The 19,145-nt window shown below is 35.3% G+C and overlaps 2 protein-coding genes across 2 annotated transcripts; one reads left to right on the top strand and one right to left on the bottom strand.

Moving 5' to 3' along the window:
• The first annotated feature begins 4,370 nt into the window (after positions 1–4,370).
• On the top strand, positions 4,371–7,484 carry LOC147411966 (Leucine-rich repeat protein kinase family protein). Its single transcript, XM_086454591.1, has 2 exons — positions 4,371–5,802; positions 6,615–7,484. Exons 1-2 carry the CDS (start codon positions 4,512–4,514, stop codon positions 7,253–7,255), a joined length of 1,932 nt encoding a protein of 643 aa, XP_086310717.1. The 5' UTR covers positions 4,371–4,511; the 3' UTR covers positions 7,256–7,484.
• Positions 7,485–15,413: 7,929 nt separating this feature from the next.
• On the bottom strand, positions 15,414–18,655 carry CRR21 (Tetratricopeptide repeat (TPR)-like superfamily protein). Its single transcript, XM_086454583.1, has one exon. The coding sequence runs from the start codon at positions 18,515–18,517 to the stop codon at positions 15,950–15,952; it is 2,568 nt and encodes an 855-aa protein (XP_086310709.1). The 5' UTR covers positions 18,518–18,655; the 3' UTR covers positions 15,414–15,949.
• Between the last annotated feature and the right edge of the window lie 490 nt (positions 18,656–19,145).

Genomic DNA, 19,145 nt, shown 5'->3' with positions numbered 1-19,145 from the left:
CTTTGCTTCTCTCTAAAGCAGCATTGTTATCTGTCTTCCCATATAAGCTATATACATATTCATGTATGATGTATGCTTATGGTATACGCCTTTGTTATTATGTTCATCATGTTTGGACCGTACAGGTATAGTGGGACCCACCTAAGAAGACAATTTCCTTGCTCAATATTCGCCTTGGCTGGAAAAATCACAAACGTCTAATATACATACTCTTTTCCTTTTTTGACAATTTGACAACATCTTTATGTAGGTTACTTGTAAATAGATCACATGATTTTGATCATAAAAGAGAGATGCTGATATTAATGGATTTTATTGAGATTAGTGATAAAATGACACGCTAAATCGTACATGATTGGCATGGCAAGTGCACAGAATCGGAAATCTTTTTTCCTTGTGTATCCCAGAGAAAAAAGATCTACGGTTCTTTGCACTTGCCACGTCAACTGCGTACAGTTCGTGTAGGTTTTAGCACATTATTTTATCACAATTATTTTATGAAATATAATAGTAATAGTAGATGCAATCAACCTATGGAACAATCTTATTGAGTTGGGCTGAAAATATTATATTAAAAAATGAAAAAAAAAAAAAAATGTATGTAATTTTTTTAAAATAAGAATATGTCATTTTGTTAAAATTTATACTGACTTCATCTTTAGAATCTAATCATATAGAGGATGAGATGGAAAATCGAAAGTTGGAGCAACAATTTTCATCATTATAAAAAATTGAGGTGTTGATCATTTAATCATGGTTTTAAAACTCATTTTGACTTCTCATCTCATCCATGAACTAGACCGAGTTGTCTTGGACGAATTTTCTAATACGTTTGAGTCATCTCGTTCAACAGTGAGACAAATGAATCACAATTTTAAATCTTATCCGATATGTTTGACATGTCTATCCGTCTCGTTGATGGACGATAGTAAGACGTATTGGACTCAGCCTTGAACGAGATTTAAAACCATGTCATCTATGTATGTCTAGCAAATATTGCCTTCCCTTAACCCTTAAATAGATTTGCACACCAAAAACGGGCACAGTGAATTATTTTTAACCATTATGCTAGAATGCTTTTTCTTTTTAAAGCCTAGAAATTACAATGTTTTTTCTTTTCTTTTTAAACTCATTTCACAACGAAAAGCGCCCGAATCCAATGTCTGGGAACCGTTAATCAGACTAATTCTGAGAGTAAAGCTCCATATCAGGTCAGTTGGACCAAAAATTTCTTAGTACAACCCCAGGTTTCCTCAATATTATTTATGGTATTTTAGATATAACCCTCCACATTTTGGAAAATATTAGAGATACCCCTTGTGTTTCAAATTGATGACTTACCTCCCTTGACCTCAGTATTCTCTATAAAAAAAATAAAATTAATTAATTAAAATTGACATAAATGACCACATCTTCATTGTGTAGTCAACATCGTTTATTTTTCTCCCCACAATATCCTTTATTTTTTCTTCTTTTCCACAATATATCCTTTGTTAAGGTAAAAACTATTTTTAGATTATACTACTTTCTCTTTAGTTCATTATTTTCAGCCTCTTGTCTATCCAAAATCCAATTATCTTCTGCTCCTCAAAATTCTTATCCTGTTGTTGAGGTTTAAAGGTTGAAAACAGAATCTTAAGTTTGAAAAAATATATATAGATGAAAGATACTTTTAAAGAGCTGTTATTATCACACCAACTTTTATTAAGGCCATACCAATTCTTATGTAAATTATGAAAGAAGTGCACATCGTTGGTGTGGCGTTAGTAAAAGTTGGAGTAACAATAATAACCCTCTATTTTAATATATTATTATTATTATTAAAGGTCATTTTATTTAGGAGAAATGTTAGAAAATAGAGGGGCATCTAAATATTCAATAGAAAGTATGTGAAGATGATCCAATAATTGAATAGAGGAAAAAATTTAAGATAGTAAGATGAATGTTATCATTCCACCATATGGCAAGACATCATGATTTAAGTAGTTGGCACTCAACTGCCCCCACAATTTTTTAAAGGTTTTTTTTTTATTATTAGCAGACCCTAAGGTACTATTTACATTTTCTCCCCTAACATGTAGCCTCCTATTTCAAAATCTTCTAATGGTTTCAACTAGTTTCTGTGTACTGTAAAACATTATTTATTATTAATGACAAAAATACCCCCATATATTAATTAAGTGAGAAGCCCTCTCTCTATAATAAGAGAAACTCCAATGCTAATAGGCATATCTACTAAGCATCTTATTGTGAAAAGTAATTTTATCTGTTCAAGGGATTTTCATTTCAACCGTACTAACCAAAATGACTCTCCACAAATCCTGTTATAATAAAATATTTGACAACTGTCATTTTTTTACTATCAATAGGTAAAAATAAAAAAATTCTTTTTTTTTTTTTTAAATATTTCAAACTTTCTAATTAGAGTTTGGGAGTGTTGAAGTGCTCTCAAAGGGCTCTAACTCTATAAAATGACAGTTGAGAGAAGATACAAAGCCTAAGCCCTAGTGCAACCAATTGCTTTAATAATATAGTTTTGAGATAATTTAATTTTAACGAAAAAATGTAAATAATAATTTGATTTTGGGTGTGCCCAATAAAACACTTTTTCTTCTTTATGTTGGAAGATGATAACACGTGTGTCATCAATATGTAAATAATAATTCGATTTTGGATGTGCCCAACCATTGAACCTTTTCTTTGATAAATAATATGTAAATCAAATTATATTGAAGGAGGGAGTTTCTTGACTGAGAAATCACAACTGGACAATTCGAGAGAGAGATATTTTCAAATTTCTTTTTTTTTTAGATTTCAACCAGCAAAATTGACAATTGAAATGCTAAACAAGAAGAATGAAGATTAGGGATTTACACAAACACAAAAGGACATAAATTCCAAGGAAAGAAGAGAGCAAGGAAGTTGATTGTTTGTTTTGTTTTTTTGACGGATTGTTGAATAGAATATAAAATTTAATATTATATATTCATTCGTGTGGCCCATATTATTCATGAGTAATTTGAGATTTTCACTAATTATGCCAAGAATCATGACAAATCGACAATATAATTAGGATGCTTGTTAGATCGTCCCATCGAAATGATAGGAATATCTTTCTTTTTCAAGTACATAAAATGCAATTTATAACTTTTTCGATTTTAACTTTAAATTTCTAGATTGATTATCAAGATAATTATTGCAAATTTTGATTTTGTATCTTATAACCATTTATTTTATAAAACATATTAAGAAACAAAAAGAGAAATAAAAATAGCCTCTATCAATATGATGCAAGTTTTTTAACTTCTTGGCCTTATACAAATGCAAGGTTAATCAAGATTTGGCATTATTCGCACTCGGAAGCTAACCAAGGCCTGGGTGTGGGGCGTAAGGACTAGTCTGGTGTGCGCAAGCTGACTCAAATACCCTTTGTTATCAAAAAAAAAAAAAAAAGATTTTGACATTATTCAAGATTATCTTATCTTTGTGCTACCATTGGTCAATGCAATTGTTCACATTCTTTATATCAAGTTGGGTGGAACCTCGATCGTAACTAGAGTCTCCATCAAGAAATCTCATGTTTTACAAATTGGATTAAGACTTGTAATTTTTGAAGTCTTCATGTTCTTCAAGTCGAGAGAAATCCCTCAATTTGTGAATTCTCATGCTCTATCCGTTGGAAGAACTCCTTATATCTTTTGAGAGCTGTTATTTGCACCCCTACTTTTACTTATTATACTCCAAATTCTTTAATTATTTATCACACCCCAAATAAAGATTAAAATGCATTCTCCAAACATTACCAAAGGTTTGACTCAAATTATAATCTCATCATTACAAAATATTATGACACTCCTTAAAATAGTTTTAATAATTGTTTACAATTATGATTAGGCTCATAATAAAATTCTAAACTCAAAGTATAGAAGAGTTTCTATTGACACCCGAACTTTTACTGATTCTCAATCATTAACTTATTATTATTTAATTGGAGTGCGATAAGTAAAAGTTGGAGGTGCCTATAGCAGCTCTCTATCTTTTACGTATTCTACAACAAGAAGATGAAGTTGAGGATATTTTGGTCATTCTAAAATTCTCTATGAGAAGACCATGGTCAAGGGATATGTCATATGTTAGTAATTTTAAAATTGAGGGTATCTCGAATATACTTCAAAACTCAAGAGGGGTATCTAAAAATTACTTACTCCTACCTAAAACTTTTTATACTTTTTTTTTTCTTTAAAAAAATAAAAATAAATAATTTTTCATTGAAGGAAACGTTTCAGAACGACTTATTGTAGCTTCTGGCCTACTAAACCTCTCTCTCTCAAGCCTATTTTTATCTGATTCTCTTTCTCTCTCTCTCTCTCACATTTTATCTGATTCTTTCGCTCTCATGGGTTCTGATCGGAAAACAGCTTTTCATCTCCATCAAAACCGCCAAAAAAAACCACCACACCGAACGATGTGAGAAAATTAGATCTCTTTTTTCCTCAAAAACCCATTTTGAAATGGCATTGTTATCTGTTTCTGGTTTTGTTGTTTTCTGTGTCTCTCTTCTTCTAATGAGTCGTGAACTCAACTCGGAGCCAATTCAAGACAAGCAAGCTCTATTAGATTTCCTCTCCAAAACCCCTCATGAGAATCGTCTACAATGGAACTCATCAGACTCTGCCTGCAACTGGGTAGGAGTCCAATGCAGCGGAGATCAGTCTTACGTCTACTCTGTCCGTCTCCCTGGTGTTGGTCTTGTGGGTCAGATCCCGCCCAACACGCTAGGCCGTTTGACCAACTTACGTGTTCTTAGTCTCCGATCGAACCGTCTCTCCGGCGAGATTCCTTCTGACTTCTCTGAGTTAAAGGTCCTTCGAAGTCTCTACCTCCAGAATAATTTGTTCTCCGGCGAGTTCCCAACGAGTATAACCAGCTTAACACGGCTGGCAAGGTTAGACCTTTCTTCCAATAATTTCACCGGAAATATACCATTTTCCGTCAACAATCTGACCCACTTGTCTGGGCTTTTTCTGGAGAACAATCGGTTTTCTGGGAATCTTCCCAGCATTAATGTCGGCACCTTGCAGAGCTTTAATGTTTCTAACAACAATCTCAACGGCTCCATCCCCAAAAACCTTGCGACATTCCCGGCCTCTTCGTTCTCTGGAAATATAGATCTCTGTGGGGGGCCTTTACGTCCCTGCAACAACTCATTCTTTCCTCCATCTCCAACCCCTTCTCCATCAAATTCCCCTCAAAATCCAGTTCATAAAAGCTCTAAAAAGCTCTCCAAAGCAGCAATTATCGCGATTTCTGTTGGGTCTGGCGTACTTTTACTTCTATTGCTTTTGATTCTTATCCTCTGTTTAAGGCGTCGGCGTCAAAAACAATCCCCAAAGACTCCAAAACCAGCTCCAAGATCCGTTGTTACAGAGGCTGGTACATCGTCTTCGAAAGACGAAATTGTTGGTGGGTCTGCGGAGTCAGAGAGAAACAAATTGATATTTTTAAATGATGGGGTTTATAGTTTCGATTTGGAGGATTTATTGAGAGCTTCTGCGGAGGTTTTGGGGAAAGGAAGTGCGGGTACTTCGTATAAAGCCGTGTTGGAGGATGGAACTACAGTTGTGGTTAAGAGATTGAAAGATGTGACCGTTGCGAAGAGAGAATTCGAGATGCAGATGGAGGTTTTGGGGAAGGTTAAGCACGAAAATGTGGTTCCTTTGAGGGCTTATTATTTTTCAAAGGATGAGAAGCTACTTGTCTGCGATTTCATGGCGGCTGGAAGCTTATCTGCTCTTCTACACGGTTTGATTTTGACTTCTTTGTGTTTCTTTCTTACCCATTTTCTTTAACAGTGAAGAAGCTTCAGCTGTTTACAGTCATGGAAATTCCCTTTTTTTCGTTTTTCTTATTTTTATTTATTGAGAGTTACTATTGCCACAGCAAGTTTTACTATTGCTACACCAACTGTATGCAATTCTTTGGTGATTTACAATGGAATTGGCGTGGCACTAGTAAAAGTCTTACTTTTAATTTTAGTGTATTAAAAATATAGAGATGCTATTGGCACTCCAACTTTTATTTATCACACCCTAATTTCTTATATTATTTATCACACCCATTTAAAGGTTAAAAACACTCTTCAAACGAGTTGAAAGTTTGGCTCAAATCAACAATATAACACACTCGTTCATACAAATTTCAATAGTTGCTTATAATCAAGGTTTGGCTCATATAAAATCTTAGATCCCGGACATAGAAATCTAGCCAAAATAAAGAGAGCTTATATTGGCATCCCAACTTTTTTACTTATTATCAGCCACTAAATTATTTTCTTTATTTGTAATTTGGGGTGTGCCAATAGGAGCTCTATAAAAAATTTGCTAGGTGCACCCTTGGCACGTGTGAAATTCGTCTTTATTTGTAGAAGAAAAAAAAAATTCCTTTCTTTGTAGTCAACACTCAAACAGCTTTGCATATTTCACTACTTCGCCACCAACATGCTTTCATCATCACGCTCCACGCTTCTGATCCCTCTTGTCTAAAATACCCTTCGTGTTTGGAAATAATTACATATGGGCATTTTAGTAAAATTGTCTGTAATGTGATGGTTATAGGTAGTAGAGGTTCGGGCCGTACACCGCTGGACTGGGACCACCGGATGAAGATCGCACTAAGTGCTGCACGTGGTCTAGCTCACCTCCACGTGTCAGGAAAGATCGTCCATGGCAACATAAAGTCCTCTAACATCCTTCTCGGTTCGAATCTCGACGCATGCGTTTCGGACTTCGGGCTGAACCCGCTTTTCGGTGCACCCTCTTCACCGAACCGCGTGGCAGGCTATCGTGCGCCGGAGGTGGTGGAGACCCGGAAGGTGACGTACAAGTCTGACGTGTACAGTTTCGGTGTGTTGATGTTGGAGCTATTGACTGGTAAAGCACCGAATCAAGCGTCGTTGGGAGAGGAAGGGATTGATCTACCGAGGTGGGTCCAATCTGTGGTTAGAGAAGAATGGACGGCTGAGGTTTTTGATGTGGAATTGATGAGGTACCACAACATTGAAGAGGAAATGGTCCAGTTGCTTCAGATTGCTATGGCTTGTGTCTCAACTGTACCAGATCAAAGGCCAGAAATCCAAGAGGTTGTGCGTATGATAGAGGATTTGAATCGATCTGAAACTGATGATCCATCGAGAGGATCCGACGGTCAGACGCCTCCGCTGGAGTCAAGTACTCCTCCAGCAGCAGTCACACCGTAGATTGATGTGTCGTGTGGGTTTTGTTAACTTACGCCACAGTGTGCGTAACAGGGTCAGAACTACCCATTGGCCCAAAAAGTGATTTTTTTTTTTTTAATTTGGTTTTCTTTGTTCTTTTATTTTTATATAGGGTTTGAATTATTTGGGGGGGGTGGTGGTAGTTCCTTAATCATATTGGACACTACCATTGATGGATTTAGTTGTCTTTATTTAATTATTGTTTTCTTGATGGCTTTTTTTTCTCCCGTAAAACATTTCGAATGTAGGAAGCCAAGTAAAGAAGACTAAAACGAATGTGCAAATCATGACTTGTTGGCCAGATCGTTAGTTCTAAGCATATGCGACATATACGTAATTTAACATTTCCAATTTAAAAATCCCTCCACGCCTTTGTTGTATCTATGTTTGGAATGTTCACATTGATGTATTTTTGCAAATGGATGACATGTTGTTAACTCATGACCACAAAACATTATTCTTTTGTAGTTGGTAGAAAATTATCTATTAATTAATTATTTTGTGAAATCATACCGGCCATTTTGATTTATTGAATTTTAATTTAGTCAAATCTTTTTTTTGTGAATCTCCCAAGGCAAATGATTTACGATTCTGTGATGGAGGGGAATGTAGGGAGGTGTAAGTCAAAGGGGGCGTCAGATTATCACGACTCTTTTGCAAACCCAACAGTGAAAGATAGATTGAGTTGTTTTGAAATTTTGATTACTCCTCTTCATATAAGACTTACATACCCACTCTTAGAATTTTTCAACATTATAGTTGTATTAAGCAATTGTTTATTAGGTTTGAATAGCGTGAAATGATGAATCAGATAAAACTTCATCCTTCAAACCTCTACGCAATATAGGATTCTATAAATCCCAAAGTGATGGCTCAATAATAATTTCGGATCGATAAGCAATTAATATGCCTATGGGTTGTGAGTTTGATACTCAATACGGGCATTTAATTTTTTAGGAACCACTTGCGTGGGCGCACTCTCACTTACCTTGTGTGTGTGTGATATGCAAGCATTGCACGTGTCCCGAGACTAGTTCTTGAACAAGGCCATGGTCTATGGACTTTGCCCTATCCACCGTCTATAAGGATACCTGATTATAAATAATAAAAAAAATTGTATAAGATAATATTGAAGATAGATTTAAATGGATTAAAAATAATTCATCATATATGTTGAAAAGTTTGAAGATGGTTGATTCATAAGAGAAAAATTTAGATATTTTCCCTTTTGATCGAGATTGAAAGTGAGGGTACGTTTGATAATTTTAATAAGAAAACAGAGGAGAAAAATCTAGATAACATCAATTTGAAAATAAAAAGGGGTAACTCAAATATTCAACAGAACGAAGAAGGATTCATGATTGCATCAAATTTATACACGTGGAGATCATTCATGGTATCAGCGGGTGGTCATTAATTTGAATTTTTCTGACTTTAGAGAGTACCATCCAAATTTCAAAGGGAAGAATCACATGTCTAGTGTCTCGTTGGAAGACTACAGAAATAGTTGAAACTCCTTCTTTGATGGCCCTGATATAGTCGTTGGCCCACATCAAGCGACCTACGAAGCTGTTCCACGTATGCAGATATATCTCTTAAGAGTTGATTATCTAGTGGGACCTACATGTTGTGCTGCATGTGCAACCATGATATTTTACTCTTCGATTTACCTAGACTTTCCTGCATATATATATATATATTTGGTTTGATTAGACCGAAATTAGCCTCGCGAGTGACACGTGGCGTAACGTTGTTCATGGTAAAGCGGGCCAATTTGGGTATATTAGGGAGGAAAAGCTTGGCTGGATGCAGGTAGAAAATGGTGGACAGGCTAGCAGCTGGCCGGCAAGTTTCTTTTCTTTTCTCTGACATGAAAAGGCTGGTCAAAGTCCTGTATACGGCAGAAGTAGGGCCCACTCCACCATCACAGGTTCCACTGTTTTAGTTATCAAATCCTCACTCCTCCATTTACACTTCCTTGCATCCATCATTCAACGGTGTTGATTTTGTGGAAAAAAATTATATCTTTTGTTTATTTTTATTTTTTTATCGATAAAAATGAATTTTATATCTTTTGTTTATTTGGAAGTAGAAAAACATAATTTAAACTTTCTTAAATACATAATTCGAATGTTTTTAACGAAGAATAATGCTGGAGTCTTATGTATCCCACCTCTCAAAGTGAAAAAGGACATGAAAATCATAAATATTTTTCATCGAGATACAAGTAAAAAAAATATCTATGATTTTCATCCACTTTCAAGGTCACTCCAACACGACTCATTAAAACATAATTTCATTTATGTGATGAATCTTTACATTATATTGCTAATCCCAAATTTGAATGATTTTAATCTAATGTAAAAGCCTTTCAACTCATGACATGAATTCTAATTAGACATTATTATTATTTTTATAATCGGGTATCCCCGCAGCCAATGGATCAAGCTCGTATCCAAACTTTGCCCAGTTCATGGATTGTGGTATGGTCCAAGGGCTAGTCCCGGTGCATGTGCAATACCCGCGCATCACACACACTAAGTCAGTGAGGGTGCGCCCTCGCAGGTAGCCCTTGATAAATTAACGCTTGTACTGGGTATCAAACTTATGACCTACGGGCATTAATCGTTTATTAGTCCAAATTTGTCATTGAGCCAATCCCTCAAGATTTATTGTTACTATTTATATTCTAAGATAATGTTACCAAAGCGACAAATTACCATTAAGTCAAATTGCAGTGAGTATTATGTAAAAATTTGTTGTTATATCTGAAAATGATTTGTCAAATTGACATCAAATTATTGTTTGAAGTGAAAGAATTCACACATTATATTGAGAAAGTCAATCTAAGATTGAAAGATACTTTGCAACACCAAACCTTTAAGAACTTTGAAAAATCAAGTGTTAATAAATGACATAGTTATTAAGGCTTACACCCATAACTTACTTGGTTTCACACATTGCAAAGCAACTTTGAGGCCTTAGGTTCAAGTCAATATATGCATGCACTTGCATAAAAATAGTAAAATTAAGAAATTTTAATTGTTACATTTTAAAATAATATTTAATTACAAATTTTCTTATTATTTATTATATTTGAATGTTTAAAAAGTATTTAAGAATCTTTAAATTAAAGATTTGGAAAAAATGGAACATGTAATTTTTATTAGTGTAACTATGACTTATGAATGAACATATATAACAATATATAGTGACTCATTTAGACAAAGTATAAGTACATAAATTTTAAACTCAAATTATTCAAAATTCTAATTGAATAAATTATACTTATAATTAGAAATCTTGTAATCATATGCTGGTTAGGAAGTATATAACTCCAAAAGTATTTTTAAGTGAGTTGAGACATGGTTTAGCTCTGCCAAAATAGATTTTTTTGGCTCTAATTTGAAAAACGTGTGAAAACAAGATCGAACGTTTTAATGGTTTCAGAATCACTTGAAAATGATCCTAAAGGCTGATTTTTCTATATCAGAGAAGTACAAAATCTTTTCTTTTAGAAAAATTGGAGATTTTTCAGGAAAAAAAAACTTGGTTTGACTCTAAATTAATATTTTCTAAATCACATATACGTTTTCTGAGTGTAGAATCATATAGGATGGAAAAAAAGGTCATTAGGTCATCATCAACAAAGTAGAAATGAGCAACTTGAGGATATTTTCATTTATGATGCAACTTACATTCTTGTTAACCAAAGTAATTAAGATCTCCATGAAGCTAACAAATCGATACTTGGACATTTGGGTCTTCTGGTTGATTGTATAAAGTTGTGATGTATAGAAATGTCAATTTGTTAAGGCCCACTTTGAATCAAGTGGCTTAAATCTAAAAATTGAATTACTCCCTTCAAAGCCCACCACATGTACAACCACCTCAAACTATATTTGCTGTTTTGCAATTATTGTCTTTTTATTTTTTTTCCCATCTCTTGCAATTACCGAATTGGTTCAACTAGGATTAGTTTGAGTTGGAAAACTTCTGTTACGTATCTGGATTATAGGAGTAAGGAGTACGATAATAGGATAGATCTTGCCACATAGTAGTATTGTTAGTTGATTATGATCTACATTAGAGGTTTTATCAGATTTAGATTTAGAATAAAATCAAAATTGGATCATGCTGTTTTTAGAATAAAATCATGTTAGATTAGGGTTTTTATCTATAATACCCTTTGTATTCTTAATTGAAAATCAACGAGAGAGTTCATCAAATATCCCTTTGGATTAAGGAGATTGATGGGTTACGGAGATTGACCATCTCGAATTGGTCGAGGTCCAAACAGCCTCTAATCAAATCAATCTCTAATCTTATTCACTTTATATTTTTTAGTTTTGTGGTTTGATCATCAAGATACAAAGTAGGATCGTATCAACTTCCCTATGTCAATTGATATCAAAATGAAACATTGATCTTGAATATTGAATGTTTTATATTGTCTCAAAATGTTGTGGAATATCTTCAAATATTTCAATTGAGGCCATTTTAGCTTTTCTCCAAAATAAAATATTGCATTGAAATGAGATTTTAAACCTTTGATTATTGTAGAGGTGATTTCATGTTACCTCATACAACTCAGCTCCCTCTGATCGTCTTATGTCCTTTGCTCCCTCTGATTGATGATGGTGATACCGATGTGGTACCTGTCAAAAACTCTCAAATGATAAAACCAGTTTCTTAATTAATCAATAATGGATTATCTGATCTTTTGAACCCATTCCTTCTGAGTCTCCTCCTCTATTTGTTGCTCTTTTTGAGAAATCTCTTAAAATAAGGAATCACCTTGAGATCCCTAATCTTCAGGGGATCTCCAGTAGCGATTTCTTACCTTCAGTAGAGGATATTGAGAAAGGAAAGATCTCTCGGATTTTGTTATCCACTTTCTTAATTCCTAGCACCTTCCTTGAAATTAAGGGATCTGAGTTGATTCGGAGTCAACTCAGAAGTCTACCTTGCTCGATTTATATATTAGGTAGAGCTGGCATTCGAGTTTTACCCTTTAGATGAGTTGGACATCTTGGGTACCACTTAGGAGAAAATCTGTTAGTTCTGATCTCCTACTAATCTAATATCTGAACACGTGTAAGGTCCAAATGCCTTACCTAATTAACCCTCTACAGTTATAATTGTAGGTGATCTCTATATCTCCAAGTTCGATGGAATCATGTAGTTCTATCTATGTCAAATACCTGCATTGATAGGGTAGTTAAAGGATATATAGGTCATAAACTATTGGATATGAAAAGGACTCAATCAAAAAGTCATGGAAAACAAACTTTTTGAATTTACATAGAAACTCTATTCTATTATCGATCCCATTTTCATACCAACTCAAGATATATTTATGAGATTCTATGTATTAACGATGGGGAATCATCGAGGGATTTGTGCAAACAGATATTTTAGAAATTACTTGCTTGATCATCAAAATGTGTTTCATCTTGGATTTGAAGAGAATCTCAATATTGTTGCTCAATATCATGGAGTAAAAGAAATTTCCAAGTGATGGAGACACTAGAGAAATATAGTCAGAAAGTGAAGCCCAAGAGGGCCCTATAACGTTAGCAATTTACATCAATTATACATCCTCTGTGGTCCATCGCACCATGGACACTTCAATTTTTAACTAACCCTCATTTCTCTCCAGTAATGCTAGGCAATAACTTTAGACTTACCCCTCTTGGTTTTCGTACATATTTCAGATGGCCCCTATATTTTTAAATTGGTAGCAATACCCCCTTGACTGTTGTTTTATACTAGAGAAGACTAACAAAAAAAATGAAAGAGATACCAATTTTCAATCTCGTGCAAAATACTCTTATTTAGAGTTGAACTTTCAAGACTCCAACTATCGGAAGTTCACCATTAATTAAAGAGCAGCGATTTTTTGACGTTGCCTCTCTAAAACATGCCCCCTGACATGGCATGTGTTAGAACAATAGATTCTTTTATCGGGATAGTATAGACACCTCAATTTAAATGGCTCTCATTCAAAATGATTAAAAAAAAAAAATCAATTTTTCTAGTTAAATCTGTCAATGGACCTAAAAATTCTCAAATATTCAAAATTCAACTTTTTGATCAAATTAAAAAATCCTAAAACCCCTAAAGGTCCCTTGGATCCACAATAAGACTTCATAAGCCCTCACCTCCTCCATCTCTCATTATTCAAATTTCAAATTTGGAGACATCCTAAGCTTACCTAAAACCCATTAATTTTCAACTCTTTAAAAATTATTTTAAGCTCACTACTAGCCAATGCCTTAACCTAACCTAACCCTAATCCCATTCAACCCAACTCGAACCCAAATCCTAGACTCAAGCCAATCGTAAGACTCAAATACTCGTTAAGACACAAACCCAATTCAATTTACCCTAAACCTAAAATCCATACTTTTACCCATATCCATACCCATGAAATCCATGGAACTCTTCGCCATCAAGAGGGATATTTGTCATCACCACCCTTTTATTTCCCAAATTTTTTTAACCAACTTCATCATCACCCTAAAAAAGTAAATCAATCTACACTCATGTAATAATCTACCCCCATCATTTCATAAAAAAACAATCAACTCACTTAAAACACACACCCACACCTTTGGGACATTTGTCACTATCTCCTCCATCCTCTCAAAATCTAATCATTTAATCCCTCATATAATCCATTCTTTTAATTAAATACCACACCCCTTCATCCTACCTAACACTCAACTTATATGAGTTGAGAATCCAATCCATTTGAATTAAGAATGACTTATTTCCATCACCTTACACAAATACCTTTTTTCAATCTCTAAATAACATCTCTTTCGTCCTTATATCGATGTCATTATCTTCTAACCTCTCTTTTTGACATTTCTAACCTATGCCATGTCACGAGGCATGTATAAAAGGGGCATCAGAAAATCACGACTCTTAATTAAAAGTAAGAGCACCATTAATTAATATTTCTAACTTATGCCATGTCACGAGGCATGTGTAAAAGGGGCATCAGAAAATAACGACTCTTAATTAAAAGTAAGAGCACCATTAATTTAATATTCTTTAATATATAGTTGGATTGAGATAAGGTAAGGTGATCACATAATTAACATAGAAAATTGGTGTAAAAATCAATGATAACATGCAAATCAAAATAAAGAGAATACAACACGGAATTTACATGATTGGACAATATTGCCTACTCTTACAGGCGATGATGGTCCTGTCACTATTTCTGTGAAAAATAGGGTCACAGTCTTACTTTTTCTCAACCCCCCCCCCCACCCCTAAAAAAAAAAAAAAAAAAAAAAAAATTTCTTAGAGCTCCTACAATGAATTTATAGCTCATGAAAAAGACGTAATTCCCCCTCTTGAAGTTGAGTCTATTTTTCCCAAATAGTACCACCAACAAAATTAAGGCACAAACATAACAATTAATATCTTAATTTAAACTGATAATATTTTTGAGTAATCTATTAAGTACTGTTTTATCTAATAGAGATCAATGTGTATTTTTGTTCTTTTTTTTTTAGTATTTAAAATTATTTTTTTTATATAATCATTGAAGGGGTTATGGGGGGGTATAGACAGACACCATTGCATTGTTTTAAAGGAAATATAATTAGAGTATCTATCAAGTTTGTGTTCCATTTGATACAACATCTCCATTTGTTCTTGAAGTGCTTACCCACCATAAAGAAAATGAAAACAGCAGAACATCAGGTTCATAGTAAATCTAGTGAACTTTAGAGTAGAGCTAAAGAAACCTACTTTTCTTTCCTTTAAAGTTCCAAATTTGAAACAAGGATTATAAGCTTTTTCTACCGATGGGTGGTGGTTGTAGGTAGATTGTTAGGTAAGGCAGATCAACAACTGTTTCAATCTAAACTAGGAAATATTAAGAACTTAAATCTCAACCATTCTAGAAGTAATGGCATCAAATAAAAGAGAAAGAGAGTGGGATGGGAGATGGACTGGGTCGAGCCTTCCGATGGGCCTGAATCCACCCAAAAATAAATGGCCCTAGCAGCCTGGACCATAGATAGTTTGATTCACACAAACAGCCCGCCCGAGTCCATCTATTTACGAGCTATAAATAGATGTCTACATACCGACAGAAATGGATCAACAAAGTTTGGAGTGAAGCTCAAAAACCAACATGTTACTCTGATTTATTCAATTAAGTGAGTATCGATGACAAATGAACATGGTGACAGATCAACTACATGCTCAATGACTGTATCATATTCGACAGATTACACGCTCATATCAGCTATAACAAATTTTGGAGAACAGCCAAAACACTTTTTTTGATTAGTACATTGCAACCAATACTTGCTCATGCAAAATCCAAATGGACATAAAAGTTGTCACAATTCACATCCATCAGTTTCTAGATGGTAGCATTTAGTCTCAAAGAGCAAGACCACTGAATCCCTTTTCGTCTTCTCAAATGAAACACTCCAATTTTTAACTTCGTTTTGTGTTCTCAAGATAGACCTACAAGACATTTTCCTTCTTATTCTCTCAAGTCTAGGAATTCGAATTCTCACCAAGGCAAGGCATATCCATTATGAACACCACCCGATCAGCTGAGTCCCATAATTTCTGAAAATGATTTTCTAATTGGCTCTATGAACCATTTTTCCTTTTTTCCATATAAAGACCATTGAATGGTTAAGAACAGAGGATTTCGTACTCCACACATCTCATTTCCTTCTCCAAGCAAGCCAACGTCTCATAAATTTCATCACATTGTGGGTGCAATTTATCACCAGCAACAAATACATGGATTTCAGTTCCAATTCGAATCCAACTACACCCCGGATTCTTTTTCAGCCCTTTCTCTTTCATTAAATCCCTCAACTTAATCACCTCATTCCACCTTCCTACAGATGCATAAGTATTGGAAAGTGCCACATAATTTCCAGAATTTTCTGGCTCCATTTTGAACAGGTGTTGGGACAAATATTCCCCGAGCTCAATCTCATGGTGTTCTTTACAAGCTGCGAGCAATGATCCTAATATATGGGCATCAGGATGAAATGGCATTGTAAGAATAAGCTGAAGAGCTTCTTCTAAACTACCACACCGAGATAGAAGACTAACCACACAACCGTAATGCTCCATACTTGGCTTCACATTATATAACAAGACCATATTGGCGAAAAGCTCCAAACCTTCCACCATCAATCCAGCATGGCTGCATGCCGATAAGACAGTGGTGAAAGTGATGCCATCCGGTTCCATCCCTTCCGTCTGCATCTGTTTGAAAAGTGTAAGAGCTTCTACAACTTGACCATGCAATGCATAACCAGAGATCATGGCATTGTAGATAGGCAATTCCTTGTTTAAAACCATGTCAAACACGTTCTTAGCTAGACCGATATTTCCACATTTAGCATACATGTCTACCAGAGAAGTTACAATGGAAAGAGATGAGATAAGTCCATGCCTTGTTACATACCCATGTATGGCTCTCCCGTATAGTATTGATGCCATATTTGTGCAAGCTGAGAGGACCCCAATGATGCTCACAGTATTGGGTTGGAGTCCAACTTCTTGCATTTTTTCGAATAGCAAGATAGCTTCATTGTTGTGTCCATTTTGAGCCATACCAGATATAAGGGTAGTCCAAGTGATCAGGTTAGGCTGGATTCCAGTAGCCTGCATTTGTGAGAGCATGTCTTCAGCCTCAACAACCTGCCCATTTCTCAGAAACCCCAATATCACTGAATTCCATGAGACCACGTTTGGAGGCACACCCTCTAACTGCATCTGATAAAACCATTTCAAGGCCTCACCGCTCATACCCACTTCAGCATAAGCAGCAATTAGTGTATTCCACAACACGAGATCTCTTTTTGTTGCGATATTGAAGACCTGTCTAGCGTCATCGATTCTCCCACATCTTGCATACATATCTACAATGCTAGTTGCAACAACTACATCAGAGTCAAGATTATTCCTAACGCAATATCCGTGACCCTCTTTACCAAGCTTTACGTCACTTGTACAAGCAGAGGCAGACAATACCGATGATAGAGTCACGGAGTCAAAACTCAAATTCTTTGATCTCATTCGACGGCATGCATATAATGCATTCTCAATTTGCCCATCTTGCACATAACCAGAAATAAGCAAATTCCACGTCACCACATCTCTTTCAACCATCCTACTAAACACAAGTTCAGCATCTTCAATCAAACCAACTTTAGAATAGAAATTTATAAGAGAACTTCCCAATATCTTATCGAACTCTAAACCACTTAAAACTGCAAGAGCATGAGCTTGTCTTCCCTCGTCAAGAGCATCTAAATTTGCCGATGCAGAAAGGAAGCTTGCCACTGTGACACGAGTGGGCTCAACACCCTCCACTCTCATATCGTAAAATACCTCCATTGCTTCCTCATTCATCCCATTTTGGACGTAACCCACGATCATTGAATTCCAAGTAACAAAATTTTTCTCAGAAATTTCATCGAAAACCCTCTTTGCATTCTCTAAGGCTCCACATTTCCCATACATATCTACAAGACTACTTGCAACAAAGACACAATCACCAAAACCCATCTTTAGAGCAAACCCATGAACCCCTTCACCAAACTCGATCAACTGAAGTGCAGAACAAGCTTTTAACGCATTGGGAACAACATAATTATCAGGAAAAAACCCATTTTCGTGCATTTTACAGAAACCCAATAAAGCTTCTTTATTAGAACCCATTCTACAAAGCAGTCCAATAATGGCAGCCCAAGAGAAAACGTTATGTTTGTGGAGTCTTCGAAACAACTCAACCGCAACATCCGAAATAAGGCATTTTGCGTAGAAAATTACTAACTTTGTTTCTAAGTACTCGTTTTTAGAGAAGAAATCCCCGTTTTTAAGGATTCGAGCGTGAATTTGCTGACCTGTGAAGAGAGCTCGCTCGTACACGCATCCCTGTAGAATTTCTCCATAAATTTCTGGACCAATTTGGATATTTTTATAGTCCATTTCTGTGAGAATCTCAACGGCTTCTTCGATTCGGCTTTCTTTGCAAAGAGAAGAGATGTGGTGTAGGTAAGTTTTGTATGAAATTTGAGATTCTTTCTCATTTTCACGATGTTTAGTGAGATGGGTTGCTTTGAAATTGAGAATTTCTCTGGTTTTAGTGGATTTAAAGTGAGGGAAATTTGAGTTTGGTGTGGTGTAAAGAGGCAGAGAAGCCATGCAAGAAGAAGAAACGAGAGGTTTTGGTGTCATCAAACCAGGAAGGGCGTTTTCGTCATTTTAAAGGTCTAAATGGATAACTCCCATGGACGATTGGACGAATCAGTACCATAAGAAAATTGGTGAAAATTTGAGAAACACCCCCCTATTTGTCGAAACTTATGACGTGCCCCTTGATCTAAGAGCAACTCCAAAACAAATAGGCACCTCTGTCAGGCATTTTATTGTGGAGAGTCTTTTTACCTATTTAAGAGGTCATTATTCCAAATTTATTATTAAAAATCGCTTTTCACAAATTCAACTATAGTAACATGTGTAACTGCCATCATTTTTTATCGCCAATGGGAAGAGAGAGAAAAATCAACTCTTTTCTTTTGTCTCTCACATTCTCTCTCTCCACAAAATTTTAAAATAGAGTCAAAGGACGAGTGCGTTGGGGTTCTTTTAGAGGGCTCTGACAATGCATAACTACAATTAGTAGAGGACACATAGCAAGAGCCAGAGTGCATTGGAGTCAATCTAAGCCTTTCTCCAGAAACTACTGAAATATAATTAAATGCCTTTAAAAGATATTATCTTTAACCCTCAACAAGGGTACGTAAAATAAATTTCCCTAATGAATAGCTTCAAACCTCTGGAACAAGATATGTTTTTTGGGAAA

The sequence above is a fragment of the Akebia trifoliata genome, chromosome 1 (genome assembly GCF_017979445.1).
Source record: "Akebia trifoliata isolate Shusen 1 chromosome 1, ASM1797944v1, whole genome shotgun sequence".
NCBI lineage: Eukaryota > Viridiplantae > Streptophyta > Magnoliopsida > Ranunculales > Lardizabalaceae > Akebia > Akebia trifoliata.
This window is presented reverse-complemented; position numbering and strand designations above follow the sequence as displayed.

What these genes read in the sequence shown, in the direction of transcription:
- LOC147411966 (XM_086454591.1), top strand. Translation starts at nt 4,512, where the DNA reads ATGGCATTGTTATCTGTTTCTGGTTTTGTTGTTTTCTGTGTCTCTCTT. An exon ending in CTTATCTGCTCTTCTACACG is followed by an intron (nt 5,803 to 6,614) that starts GTTTGATTTTGA and finishes TGATGGTTATAG; the next exon opens with GTAGTAGAGGTTCGGGCCGT.
- CRR21 (XM_086454583.1), bottom strand. Translation starts at nt 18,517, where the DNA reads ATGACACCAAAACCTCTCGTTTCTTCTTCTTGCATGGCTTCTCTGCCT.